We start from the raw sequence: 14,543 nt of genomic DNA on the forward strand, positions 1-14,543 counted from the left end.
AAATCTCATTGTTAGACCTTCAAATACTTGCTTTTTTGCTCCTCCATTTCAAGATTCCCACTCTTTGTTGACCAGACAGTCGTTTAATCTTCCCAAACATCTCACAGGAATTCAGTTTTCAGTCAAATACAGGGGTCCTGTGAAACTTCAAAATGTCCTCCTCCTTAAACTCCCTCAGGGCAGGTTTTATGTATATCATGTAGGAAGAGGTATTCAATAACTCCACCTGCGTCTTACTCATCTCTCTGCATATTGATTTTTGTTGTTATTTGTGTCTTTGTTTGATCTTTACTTGTGTAAACAAACTCAAATAACCATTTGGATCAAAACAGATTGTGAGTCACAGATCGAGATGTGATGCTCATCTGCAGTGTTATTACAAACTGCAGAAAAGCAGCTGGATGTTGTGCAAACCACGGGCAACAAGAGGAGAATATTAACAGTATCCCCTGCTGTAACATTAAATAGTATTAAGCCTGTGGCTTGCAGCAGACTCTTTCACTCTTCAGCTGTGGTGTTCTGCCCCTGTGTTGAATCTCCTAGCAACAGACACCTGTTTACCTACAAAAGCAGCACAAGACAGAGAGGTGAACAAACAACCTGGAGTTGCAGGTACGTCCTGGGAGGCAGATACTTTTTTTCTGGGCTTATTTATATTCCAGCTAAATAAAAAATGGCTGTAATTTTACTGCAAGTGTGCTCTTACTCTGAACCTTTCTCGCCACTCACACTGCATTTCATAAAGGGAGTGCTTATTGCATTATTTCCTACAGACTCTGTCATCACTTATCCAGCCAGCTCTGAGTTCGGTTACTGCCAAACCTGAAAAAACAGGAGTTACACCTTGTTTGCTGCTTTTATTTGTGGTTACAGCGGTGTCCACATGCCCGCAGGATTTCTGCCATCCATCACTACTGTCAGTGAAGGTTTCCATTACAGCAGTCACAGATGGCTGAGCAGTGGAGGATTGTCATACCGACTGCTGGAGCAACTGGAAGGAGGGGACAACAGACCAGCAACACACTCAAACTCCACAATGCGGCATTTTATGGTGAGAGTGAAGGATGAGGTGGAAAACTTTCAAGAGTTTAAGCTTTTATCAAACTGATTTGGATTACATCTGTCTTAGAGTCGGGTGAGATGAGTTTCACTTCTAACCTCAGACGTCCCAGTGAGTCAGGTTTCACATCAAACCAGAGGCCAGCTGTATATTACAGGCCCAGTATGGACGCCATTGACAACCCCCGGTTTGGGTAAGTGTCAGTGCAGGTAGGGGGTGATGCCCAAATGATGTCAGGCTGACAACAAAACATAATTTGTATTTGTTTTTCGTAGTTTTGTTTTTATTTGACCAGATTTTAAAGGCCCTCACATCCTGCTCGTTTTATTAGACTTCAGCACAGATTGAAAGTGTCTGGTTCAGTTTCAGAGTCTTGGTATTGTGCGTGTTCGCTGTTACACTGCGGTGGCTTACTGAGACTCTTAAATATAACAGATCCATTGTTAATCTTATTGGTAAAAGCTGTGCTTCTCTTTCCGGGACGAGTGCAAATCTCTGCTGTGAAAAAACTCTGTGATAGAGGTGATATTTGTCCAAACCTAACAGGTGCAGTAAATCTGACAGGAGAATCTGGGAGATGTCAGTCAAGCACAGTTTATACACTCCTGCATAGCTCTGAGAAATCTAATCAGCCAGAACAATTACAATCCCCTGTGAGGATTTAAATGGATGTGTAGGGTCTTAAAGATATCCGTCTCTGAGGTTTCTGCCTCCGTGCTCACAGAAAGCACACTTTTCACAACACACATGTGGTGTGTCACTGCTGGGAAAGGACAAGTGGAATTAAAAACATTAACAGTGTCCATGTCATGTCATGTCCAGTCCAGTCCAATTTATAGTCTCATGTGTCATGTCTTGGTTCACTAAATAAAATAAAAAATTAATTAAAAAAAAAACATTAACAGTGGCTCAGATCTATTTTTCAGAGTAACTAGTTTCTTCTGAGAAATAGCCCTTGTATTAAAGTCAATGAGGCACTGTTCACCTCCACCTCCTCCAGAGTAGAGGCATGATGCGACATCAACTTTTGTGACTTAGTTGAACTCCAAGTCTCTCAGTCACAGACGTTAATATGATAGAAATTAATTATGTGTTCCAGTGTAAATGTATTTCTTGAAGTGATTAAAACTTGATATTCAGGCTGTCATAAATGAGTGTTTTTCTGAAGCGCTACCTATGTCTCAGGTGTATTGTTTTTTTTGCTTACAGACTCTTGTTATCTGACAATTTCATGTCTCAAACTAAGCTCCACTACCAGCCTCACATCTGGTCTGATTGTTTGAGGTCCTTCCCTAACGTCATTAACAAACCCAACAACAGCGGCTTCCATCAGCTGAGGAGTCACTCGAAAGCAGTGGCGCTGGAAGCGAAGGTACAGTCGGTTTAGCAGCACAAAAATACTCTGAGATGTTACAAAGTGTAAAATACTGTGAACTGCCTTGATGAATGTGTTTCCTCAGACTGACTATCAAACAGTGTTTGTTCCGCCTGGTCTCGAACCAGCAGGTAAAATCAACACTGCAAGTGACACATTTTTGTGAATTCACAATGTAAATTCATAAAAGGAGAAATGAGAAGAAAAGCTGGAACAGGAAAAACTAAATAATAGATGATCAAATGCATTTACACTGTTGTCGCTTCAGTTTTTCAGAGCCATGTGACTGTGGGTCCAAAAGAAGAGACTGGTTTCACTGAAGGAGCAGTGCTTCAGCTTAACACCTTTCAGGAGAAAAACAGCTGCACAGTAAGTGTTGTTTATCAAGAGTACCCAATGATGTTCTATATAGGTTACATTTTAGATTATTATTTTTCTTAGTCAACAAAATTCCACAAATAGACCAAAACCCCAAAAGTCATTAACTGATCCTACAACAAATACAACGCATCATGATTCTGTGCAGTAGAGCTCCATTCTTGTTGTTATTGATTTATTTTAAGCTAAACACACATAAATGAGCCTCATTATTGCACTAGGTGACATTTCCTTAATTTAAGTCAGTATCACACACCCTGTCCTGCTGCTGTAAATACTTTACAAGCGCACACATTTACTCCTCTTTGAACAACATTCACTGCAAACTAGTGTCCAGCTCTTAGCCTTTTTCAAAAACAGAAAAAACAGATTTGTGAACTGCTTTTGAAAATGTACCTCTTCAGTCGCAACAAATGAGCCTTAAAAAGTTTGGGAAACCCGAAATGTTTTTGGAAATGGACAAACACATGGTCAGTTTCAGTCTTTTCACTGGATTTATTTCCAATAAAGAAAAATATTATTATACTAACTTTATGCTGTGATGATCACTCTTATAAATAAATCAGATGGGCATTATATCACTTCTGACAGGTTTAATCACACAGTACATACGTTAGTTCTTGTCAATGGCCATTCCATACCACAATAAAATAATGTTGCACTGGTCATCTTATTCCACAGCACCTGTCACTTTACATTCATCATTTCAAACTGTATTTATTTATATTTATTTTTTATATTATTTGTTTTTTGTGTACATAGTCTGTGTATTTTTTTTTTTATTCATTGCTCTTATTTTATTTTTTTCTAAAGTAGTTATTTTTTTTATCTACCTTATTTCCTATCTCATAAGTATTTGTAAATTTGTTCATGTTGTGCGCACTTTTTTTTTGTCTTCTCTATGCAACTGTGACAAGTAAATGTGCCCACTGTGGGATTAATAAAGTTCAATCTAAATCTAAATTCTTTTATAACACTTTTATCTTTTCAAACTTTTGTTGATGTTCAGGTTGAACCTGGTCAGGCTCACAGCTCGGTGATGAAAAGTGACTTCACGGCACCGTTCCACCTGCAGGTTGAGCCACGCTTCCTCTGAAGTCTTTCATGTTGAAAAATGGAGCAATAACCTGGTGTAAAACTGTAAACTTTGTTCTTTTGTGTTTGAGGGTACTGAAGCGATACCGAGCCTGAGCGGCCATTCATGTCGAGAAACAGGATTCACACGAGGTGTCATCCATCCCTTGGACTGCCCAGTTAGTACTGACCCCATCCAAGCTTTTTTTACTCTGATAATACCACAACATTAACACCCCTCTCTCTGCTCTTCCAGAGCTCCCTACTGCTATCAGCACAGACTAGAAGCAGTGCATCAAATGTGAAGATCATCGGAAAAAAGGTTCAATATTTCTATATCACATCCTTTTTTTCTTTGATAAACATAATTTATGTCTTTTTTGTGAGCTATTCAGTGTTGTTTCACCATCTTTTTAGGAGCCAACAGGGTCCCTTCGGAATGGTCCGAACTACAACGCTTTCCCTAAAACGCCGTTTCATTGTTCACACTTCAATACACATTATAATACCAAGTAAGTGTGTTTTGGTTCTTGCAGCAGCGATTGAAGAAGCAATAAGATCCCTTTCTTATTTATAAGTGGCCATAAAAACTGTAAAAAACAAAAACACAAGTAAAAGTCGTGACATTTTTTTTTTAAAGTATCTCTACAGTGAAATATTATCAATAAAATGTACTTGAAATTATCAAAACTAAAAGTTCTCCTATAGTGCAACAGATTTTGGCTGGTATTGTGTTTTGTGTGTAAAATCTGCAAACCCACCAGTAATTTGAGGTGTAAAATACAGAAAATGTAGTGAAGTAAAAAGTCAAATACTGACCTCTGGAATGAGGTGGAGTTGAACGTATAATATAACATAATGTAAAATTTAATGCAAAGAAAGTACAAATTTGTCAAATATGTACTGAAGTATCTACTCTAAATTTACTTGTCACTTTCCACTGCTGCTGAGTCCAACTGTTGTGTGTAGCAGACATTAGATGAGTGCCTGCCTAGCTGTTTGCTATTTTTTTCAGGTTTTGTCATCCCACCAATTTGGATGAGCGAAAATGCAGGCAGACACCTATAGGAATCATTCCCACTAAAATGGACCCCGGCTACAGTGGTCGGGAAATGGACAGGTATTTTACACACATGAAGTCCCATCATGCACCTGTTTCCTGTGACTCACCTGACCCATTTTTATTCCATAGGTTCATCTTTAGGGAATGAAGAGGGACCTCCTCATACCTGTAATGTTACTGGCATGGCATCTCATCACAAAAATAAACGGTGGAGGTTGTTATTAACACATCACTCTGGGTATTTCGTTTTTTATATAATAGTAGTAGTTTGTGGAGAAATAAAACCAGTGGATCTGCGAGTAAGAACATTTGCAGTATTACAAACCCTGAAACCTTTAATCACTCCCCCGCCTGTGTTGGTTTACAATAGTCAAGTCAAAATGACGACTAATTTTCATCTCTTTGAAGCCCTTTTTGTTTGAGTTGAAAAGCTGCCAGTCGGACAGCTGTGCAAAGCGAGTCGTGTGAAATCCAAAGAGGACGATGCACTGTCTTTGACTACCCCTCTGTCACTGACCTATAGAGAATGAGAGGAGTGTAAACGAATGGACAAAATAATTACACTCAGACTGAGTGATTCCCATGGATGTCTGCGGTGTGTCAAACTGTTTTGCCACCCACAGCTGTGGAATGAGCAGCAGAGCCTGGCCGAGGAGGAGGACTGAGACTCCACCAGCGACACACGGTGTGTCAGCCTTGTACTGCAGCTCCATATTGTGCAGCTAATGTGGGCCAACTCTCATAAACTGCAGTGGGTTTTCTATATCATCAGTGCAATCCAGACCAAACAAGACATATAATGTACGTAAAACCACACTGAATGTCTGCAAAGCTGCTGTCAGCAAAGTGTAGATAATTAATAAACAATGTACAACTGCAGCTTCTCAAACATAGTAAAACAGTATATGAATTTTAGCGTGGCTCTTAGTAAGGCAATTTCAGCCTATTTGTTAGTTCACCGCTTAGGTCCAGACTGAAATAACTATTCAATGGATTGTCAGTAAGTTTCTGTTCAGACATTCATTGTCCCCAGAGGCTCAATCCCACCGACTTCGGGTGATCCTTGAGCTTTTCATCGAGCGCCAGGATCAGGTCAAAGTTTGAATTTGTCCAAAACTTTGGTTTATACCTGCGAAACTAATAGCCTTTCTGTTAGTATCAGCTGTGCTTTTTTAGCACTAATTGAAAATGTTAGCATGCTTATAAGCTCAACTCAGATGATATTATACCTGCTAAATATCAGCATACTATCTTATTTTCTTATTTGAAAAAGTTAAAAATGGAAGTGACATCGCTATAGCTGCTGGATTAACAGTTTTGATAATACATGTATGAATAAATAAATTCAAATTAACTTCAGAAGCTCAAATCAAATATTGTTGGTAATTTTTTGAAAAATACCCCAAATATTTTCAGTTTCTGATATTTTGACAACCAAACATCAGTCTCTAACAAAATGGATAGTTGCAGCCCTACACACATAACAAGTTGTATTTAGATGTGATTAAGTGAGTTGTGGTAAAAGGATTGTTGCGTTTAAAAATGTGAGTGATGAGTTTGGGTCTGCTCTGCAACTGTTTGCCCGGAGCAGACAGTTGAGACACTCTGTCACACGAGTACAGGCATTAATATTTCAGCATTGGGATAAATATTTCACTCTTTCAATGAGATATGAGAAAAAGATACGTGGAGGGAAAGAGGATAGATTACACACGAACCCCACATGAATAATGAGTGCAGAGATGAGAGGAGAACAAGGGCCGGGCTGGCTTTGTGTTAGAGACAGACGTGGAAAAGGCGTAGTCACTGACAAAAAGGAGTATACAGACATCACGACGGACCTCTCTGACCTGCAGGGGGTTTCAAGTTTTTTTTAATCTGCTCGATTTTTTTTTTAGTGTCAGTCCATTTCATGTTTGGATTCTCCCTATGGACTTACCTTTTATGGTGAGGCACCCCAGCTATTCACCCCTCTAATAATCTTGCTGGTCTCTCGCTCTTTCTTGGCACTGACACTCACAGGACTGCTTTACACAACACTGACAGGGGTTGGTGGTGGTGATGCTGGTGAGGGTTGTGTTTAGCACGTCATAAATATTTTGTAAATCTATGTCCAATATACACGTTTACATTCGCACACGATCTTGGTTTATAAAAATAGCATTGAGCCAAATGTGGTGAGGTGGCGAACACATAAAACAGACACTGAACATGATGTATGGAAATACTACAGTGTGTCAGTCAAGTAAACAGTGACTCGTCATTTCATTGGTTCCCAGTGAAGAAAGATTTTCCCACAAATTACTGACACTGACTTAATCAGCAGAGTTCATATTTAATAATTGAAAAATTGGTCTACTTTGTACACTAAGAATACAACTCTAATGTAAAACAAACACACACTGTACAAACACACACTCCACCTGAGCCCTGCTCTGATCTTCAGCTGAGTGAGGTGCTGTTAGTTTATAGAAACATAATGCCCAGATCATTTATTTTCACAGTTAACATCTGAATATTAATTAGCAGCACAGCTAAGAAAGTCCCTCTACAATCCCCTGTGTCAGTCTCTTTCAAACACTTCCCCTTCATCTGGTGTATTTTCCATCATCCATGTCCACCTGCCTGCAGATCATCTGGATGTTTAACAGGGTTTTCATGCCCCTTGATCTTGTCTCCCCGTGTCCTCCAGCTCCTCACTGTCCTCATACTCATAGTCCATCTGCGCCCTCTCATACTCCAGCTCCTCTCCCTCATACTCAAACCCCTCTCCCTCACATATCAGCTCCTCCGTCTCATATTCGACCCCGTCTTCGTTGTATTCAAGATCGGCTCCGTCGTACTCTGTGACCGGCAGCCCCACGTACCCTCCGTCCCCCTCATCCTCCTTCACCAGGGGTTCTCCCTCTTTGTCCTCTGTGGTTACCACAGCGTCATTTGTTGCTTGTTTTGAGATGGAGCTGCTGTTCTTCAGGATGCCGTGAATCACCGGCTCCTCTCCTGCTAGAGCCAGAGCCAGCTCCTCTGCCTCCTCAGCCGCCTTGCGTCGTCTCTCCTTCCTGGCCTCACGCTCCTCCAAGAACTCCATGGCCCCTTCCCCAACCACGAGCACCTCCTGGCCCACTTTTGGAGGTTCCTTGACTGGGTTGTGGTCGTAGGAGAAAAGGCGCAGGGCTTGGAGACGCTTCAGGCTGGGGAACTCTGATATCTTGTTGCGGTCCAGGTCTAAGATCTCCAAGAACTCCATGCGTAGCAGGACTTTGGGGAAGGTATCAAAGCGGTTTCCGTAGAGCCATAATCCCCTTAGAGCCTCCATACGCCAGAGGTCAGGAGGCAGCGTCTTCAGCCGGTTGTCCCCAATCTGCAGGGATTTGAGGTGGGGCAGGTCGTAGAGCTCCCGTGGAAATATCTGGAAGTAGTTGCTCTCCACCCACAGGCAGCGCAGACTCTTCAGGTTGCTCAGCTCAGGTGGGAGGCTCATCAGACGGTTGCTGCCCAGGTAGAGGCGGGTGAGGTTAGTGAGCTGGCAGACAGCCATGGGAACATCTTCTATCTTGTTGAAGTCGACGGCGAGTACCCGCAGACCCTGCAGCTGGGAGATGCTGTCTGGCAGAGTGCGCAGGCTGTTTCCACAAGCATAAAGCTTCTCCAGATGCATTAGTCCACAAACACGTAAAGGTAACCGCTTAAATTTACGGTAGCTCAAGTCCAGCACGGGATCTCCGCTCTCCAGCATCTCCTCCACCCCAAGAGGAAGTTCTTCCTCTACTTCCACTACCGCCTCCTCCTCTTCCTTCTCTGTGGTCTCTGCCTCTTCGCCATCCTTCCCCCCCCCCTCCCCTTCTTCCTCCTCGCCCTTCCTGGAGGAGTTGCCCATGCTGTGGCCTGCAGCCCCTGACTCCTCTGTGAGTCAGGACAGAGTCATTTGATGAGGCAGTGTCTGTGACAAGTTAACCCTCAGCCTGGGAGCTGATGTTGTTTTGTGGTTGAACCCACTGGCTGCAAACAGCATCATGGTCCGGGCCAGTTAACACTCTTGCTGCCATGCCACAGCAGTTTGTCAAGTGTCTCTTCGTCCCTTCACCAACTGCTTCATCAGAAAAATATCAAAGATCTAGCAAACTGTGGAGTAATAGTAATGGTAGTAGTAATAGTAATGGTAGTAGTAATAGTAATAGTAGTAGTAATAATAGTAATAATAATTGTAATATTGTTGCTGGGAGTTCAGCTCAGCAAAGTACAGCTGAATTTTTTTTAGCTGAAATTGAATGCTTGCAGTCCTTACCCTCTCCTTTCTTCTTTGGCTTCCTCGAGGCTTTTAAGAGAGAGATAACGCGCTGCTTTCAGGTCACCTGTTCACATGATCCGGTCTCTATATCAGCACAGAAAAAAAGTGCCACTTTGGCCCATTAAATAGTCAGTTTGCTGCCTCTCTTCCTGCCGGGTGTCGGTGGATAAACCGCCAGTGTGTGCGCAGCTCAGTGACCTGGCCGACGGCAAAGAAAAACAGTTAATGGAAGTCTGTCCACTTGTTAATGCAGCTGCTCCCCATCAGAGGCCGAGGTCTGCCGGAGTTACAATCCGCGTCGGAGAAAGAAATTGCACATATTGGAAAATTGCAGCGCAGACTGAGTGACTCTGCTCCTGATGTTGGCCGCTTCTCTCCATCAGCGAGAAGGTTTACATTCAACTGCTGCCTTCCTCCCTCTGTAACCGGAACAGGGGGCACATTCACATCACATGGTCAGTGTGTGTGTGTGTGTGTGTGTGTGTGTGTGTGTGTGTGTGTGTGTGTGTGTGTGTGTGTGTGTGTGTGTGTGTGTGTGTGTGTGTGTGTGCATGCGTGACCGTGAGAGAGAGTGTCAAAAGTAGTCTATTAAAGAAAACAAAAAAGCAATACCAACAAAAGAACTTTCTCTTCCCACTTCCTGCACAGTCGCGTATTTTAAGGCTTTAAAAAAACTTTTTCATTTCGTTGTGTGGAGATTTTATATGCAGTTTATGGTTGTGTGCATTATTAGGCGTACACGTAACATTACACAATAAATTAGTTTAATTATCTTGCATATGTCCATTATTGTTACTATATCGCAATACTCTGCACCCTGTATGTAGTGACATGTAGCAAAGAATAACTTATGCATTTTTTTTTCCTTGTTTGTCTAGTTTGTAATGTTTTGGATTATTTTGAAGTAATGTATTTTATATGTTGTAAAATATTTTTGTCTATTGTTGTGTTTTTTACTTTTGGGTATTTTGTCTCCAGAACCAGAAACAAATAATTATTGGTAGAATGGAGCCAGGATATACTCACATACTTTACAAGTACAATTTTAAGGTAGGCCTCTTTCCTTTAGTACTTCCATTTTATGCATCTATTTACTTCTATTTCTCAACATTTCAAAGGGTAAATTGTTCTTTTTGTTCCACTTCACTGTTTTATAACTGCTAGCTGCTTCTCAGAATGTTTTACACAGCAGCATAAAATAAGTTTATAAAATATGATGCTCTGTTTTAAACTGAATATAAGGTCACAGACCTTTTTCACAGCAGACATTTTGTCATGTCACGTTAGGTTATGCACAGGTAATGTTGGTTCAGTCTAATTAAGTGTCCTAATACACAATAATAGTGAACCAACATGCACAAAAGCAGGAGCTCCTTTAAGTGAACTGCAGCTATCATTAATACACCATTACTTTCCCTGCAATAACAAGTCAAAATGTCTGCTGTGAAAAAGGTCTATTGGAAGATGTAGTGTGTTGGATAGAGATCAGAGGGTTGGCAACTTTTTTTTTTTACTGACAATTACCTAATTGGCAAGAATAATGAATAGCCAGGGAAGGGCACTCGACATCTACAGTTCTTACTCATCTGGTTTTATAGAGGGAGCCAAAACTCATGTAAATGTAGTGCTTTATGGAAGAGCACTTTCTTAAGTGCTGTTGTCATTTACTTCACTATTGTGGGACATTGTTTTGTTATTGTATTGTATTCAGTATGTTGTTTCACCTTCATACCATGTAAACATAGTTTTGAGTCAATTAAATCTCATAATCTAAGAAATATTCACACAGTGAATTTGGTCTGGTAATACCAGGCAACATGACAAAATAATAATCTAATATATAACACTGATATGATGTCACTGCATAATAAATATTTTTATTTGGAATATTTTAAGTACACTTTCCTGATGATTTTCACTGACTTTTATAGAATTGAATGCAGGATTTTCACTTTAACACATTATTATCATAATGTGACATTTATTAAGATAGTGTCTGAATACTTTCCATAATTACTTGATATTAATACATTTACACCAGTAAAACAACCATCACTTAGTCTCTTGGATCTCCAAAGATGGTATCTACAGTGCTGGTTTGCATCAAACAGGTTTTTTTACAGACCAATTAAAAAAGCTGTGACGGCAGCCTTTGTGTGGCTTTCTGCTTTGACAAAAAACAGACACAAAAATAACCAAAATAACCCATAAACTGCCGCCAGCACTCACATAGTTCCTTTAAAGATGAATTAGATCACAAACGACGGTTTGTTTTTATGGTTTAATTGTGGTATTTTAAATCTGAGTCTGTGTTGGTTATTACTTTAAATTTTTGATCTGCAAATAATCATCAGATAAAAAAAAAACTTTACTTACAGAATTTGATTTCTCCCCACCTCGGATGGATGGATGGATGGATGGATGGATGGATGGATGGATGGATGGATGGATGGATGGATGGATAGATAGATAGATAGATAGATAGATAGATAGATAGATAGATAGATAGATAGATAGATAGATAGATAGATAGACAGACAGACAGACAGACAGACAGACAGACAGACAGACAGACAGACAGACAGACAGATAGACAGATAGACAGATAGATAGATAGATAGATGGATAGACGGATAGACGGATAGACGGATAGATAGACTGCAGTTCAGAGTGAAATGAATGTGACGTGGCTAAAATATATTCAAAGACTGTGACTTAAAATAGCTCCAACATTTGGCTGAGCCCAGAGCAAGCTGTAAATAAAAGGGCTACAACACTTACAGCAAAGACTAAATTCATCCAGTTGAGAAATATTCTCAGCTTCTTCTGCATACAACAATAGTGTAACTGCACACAATGTTAGTGAGAGTACTACAAAACTCAAATACAGGTGATTTTGACTTGACAGATTTGAGAAGGAAATATTATACTTTTAGCTCTATAATATTAAGCTGAATATTAAATTGTTACATTACAGGTTTTAAACACATTATATTATCTTAGAAAAATGATGTATAAATTACAGATACAACAAGCCGAAATTATATAATTAGGTTAAAAAAAATGATAGCCAATTATAACTCCATTTCCTCTTTCTACAATATTACAGCAAATATAAAGTACTGAAACAATACTGATAATCTAATATGCCAAAAATAATCATATACTAATTTCACAAAAATCATATTTTACTCATTGGGAGCACTTTACTGTCGAACAGGTACTTTTACTTTTGATTTACTTTATTGTAAATTTTGCCAAAAACAGAACTCTATTTGTATTTAAGTAAACAATCCAAACACTCCACAAAGGTACTAAAGTCAAAGTATTTATGGTAAACAGAGGTCTCTTGAATAAATACTGATGTATTAATGGGTTGACAGTCACATTGTGTCAGGGTCAGATGGAGCTTAGACTGAAGCTACTTTATTTACTGTGTAGTTTAATCTGCAGCAGTTGATCACAACTGATGAGAAAATGTTATGTTTTTAATTATAAATTATTAATCTGCAAAGTTACCTGAAACTCAGCCATCATATACTGTAAATGTAGTGGGGAAAAAGGTCAATATATTCACAGCTGAAAAGCAGCAGAATGAAAGTAATAAGTCTCTTAAAAAATAGAAATACAAGTATCTCTAGCTCAAAGGTTTACTTGAGTAATCGGAGTCCAGATTAATCTCCCCCCTGAAATCATCAAATACCGGACAATAGCAGACAGGTTCTCTGATTGGCAGTATGTATTGTTGGTTGTGATACTGAAGAAAAGCCTGGAAAGGCTGCTGGGGTCAGATGTGCAGTGCTACTGTCAGGCTGATGAGCTGTGGCAGAAGAAGCGGACAAACAGGGAGACAGGCCGCACGCTGCTTGAGGATAATCCTGTCTGATATGCTGAGGACCAAAAGAGCTGATTTGCACATTTCTGCATCGCATTCAAACGACCCTGAACTGACACAATGGACTGTAAGCAACAGACAGACAGACAGAGACCTCGGGCGGTGAATGGATGTGACTGCTGAGGTGAATGTGTTGAATGCAGATGAAGCAATGCATCCCAGAATGGGAAACATATGGAGTGAAGTACTTAAACATATGTAGACTACTCTTTAATGGTCATTTTTCATCCGATACCAGGAGCAAATCATTAATAATGAAATATCCCATTTGGGTTATGTTACATACTCCATTTATTTCTGGATAATGACAGAAGCAACACAAGACTGTGATGATAGGCCTTTCTGCTGTTGCATCCTTAAGGTTAAATGAGGACAAGAAAGGTGTTTGATTTAAGGAACACTTCTGCACCATCTTCTGATGAAGGAGGGAACTGCAACAAACTCATTACAGAATATAGGTGTAGTGTGAACTGCCTGTTGATAATAACAACATCATACTAAACTTGTCATTCTCCTAATCTACAGAAAAGAAAAAAATTAACTGTGATTGAATGCTGCCAACAGTACACTGCTGAACAGTCAGTAAAAACACAGACGGGTCTGTTCCAAGAGTTCAATCAAACAACATTTTAAAAAGATGCACTGTTGTTCACAAAAAATATAAAATACTATTTTGGACACTGTAAATATTTGATATTCCTTTTAAAGTACATGTGCATATGTTAATATGTCAAACACCTAGTTTAGTGGCATCACAAAATATAGGCTAGGATACATAATGTATATTAATGCATGTATATTGTTGTCTTATATGCATAATTAGCACCATATCACTACTTATTTTCATCATTTATTGCTAAAAAAAACATTTAAAGGAACGTTCTGCTTGTATTGATGCACTTCCAGCACAAAGATGGTGGCATACTGGGAGAAGTACTGGGAAGACTTGTTAGAATTCACTTGTTTTGTTTTAATGGCTTATTTTATATTCAGCACTTTGTAACTGAAGTTTAGAAAAATGCCATACAAATAAAGTTTATTATTATTATTATTATTATTATTATTAAGGTATGGCACTATATTTAACAGGAGGTGTTCAATATATTGCCATACCTGAGTGTGTCTGATTCGAATAGACAAGTTGTCTGTTGGCCTACCCCAAATAATTAGCTATATTTGTTTTGGCTTGCAGCCTTGTGTACGAGTATGTACGAGTCATGCACGTGCAACTTTAAAAAAAAAAAAAAAAAAAAAAAAAAATTAGTTTTTTTTTTTTAAAAAATCAGCTTTTAAAAGCCTGTTCAATTCCTATACCCAGTCTGCTGATTTCAGACATTTTCTGACAATTAACTATATATGAAACATATTAGCAGCCTAATTATGTGTTTGAGGGGCCTCCAGCTGACTGTT

The 14,543-nt window shown here is 39.5% G+C and overlaps 2 protein-coding genes across 2 annotated transcripts; one reads left to right on the forward strand and one right to left on the reverse strand.

Moving 5' to 3' along the window:
- The first annotated feature begins 325 nt into the window (after nt 1–325).
- saxo4 (stabilizer of axonemal microtubules 4) lies at nt 326–5,233 on the forward strand. The gene is made up of 11 exons (XM_069708263.1): nt 326–1,051; nt 1,130–1,253; nt 2,270–2,432; nt 2,521–2,566; nt 2,704–2,804; nt 3,823–3,888; nt 3,980–4,066; nt 4,144–4,209; nt 4,305–4,399; nt 4,903–5,007; nt 5,080–5,233. The coding sequence occupies exons 1-11, from the start codon at nt 949–951 to the stop codon at nt 5,096–5,098; spliced, it is 975 nt and encodes a 324-aa protein (XP_069564364.1). The 5' UTR covers nt 326–948; the 3' UTR covers nt 5,099–5,233.
- A 2,075-nt stretch (nt 5,234–7,308) lies between these two features.
- LOC138626458 (leucine-rich repeat-containing protein 10B) lies at nt 7,309–9,651 on the reverse strand. Its single transcript, XM_069708107.1, has 2 exons — nt 9,236–9,651; nt 7,309–9,037 (listed from the first exon to the last, which is right to left on the reverse strand). Exon 2 carries the CDS (start codon nt 8,825–8,827, stop codon nt 7,607–7,609), a length of 1,221 nt encoding a protein of 406 aa, XP_069564208.1. The 5' UTR covers nt 8,828–9,037; nt 9,236–9,651; the 3' UTR covers nt 7,309–7,606.
- Between the last annotated feature and the right edge of the window lie 4,892 nt (nt 9,652–14,543).

This window comes from Brachyistius frenatus, unplaced genomic scaffold, assembly GCF_029030835.1.
Source record: "Brachyistius frenatus isolate BFR_SWC_R1_liver_20210118 unplaced genomic scaffold, ASM2903083v1 Contig_74, whole genome shotgun sequence".
NCBI classification, from domain to species: Eukaryota; Metazoa; Chordata; class Actinopteri; family Embiotocidae; genus Brachyistius; species Brachyistius frenatus.

Bases quoted from the DNA above. Each gene is read 5' to 3' on its own strand.
- saxo4 (XM_069708263.1), top strand. From the start codon at position 949: ATGGCTGAGCAGTGGAGGATTGTCATACCGACTGCTGGAGCAACTGGA. The intron at 1,254-2,269 runs GTAAGTGTCAGT...TTTTGCTTACAG, and splicing joins ATTGACAACCCCCGGTTTGG to ACTCTTGTTATCTGACAATT. The intron at 4,400-4,902 runs GTAAGTGTGTTT...TATTTTTTTCAG, and splicing joins AATACACATTATAATACCAA to GTTTTGTCATCCCACCAATT.
- LOC138626458 (XM_069708107.1), bottom strand. From the start codon at position 8,827: ATGGGCAACTCCTCCAGGAAGGGCGAGGAGGAAGAAGGGGAGGGGGGG.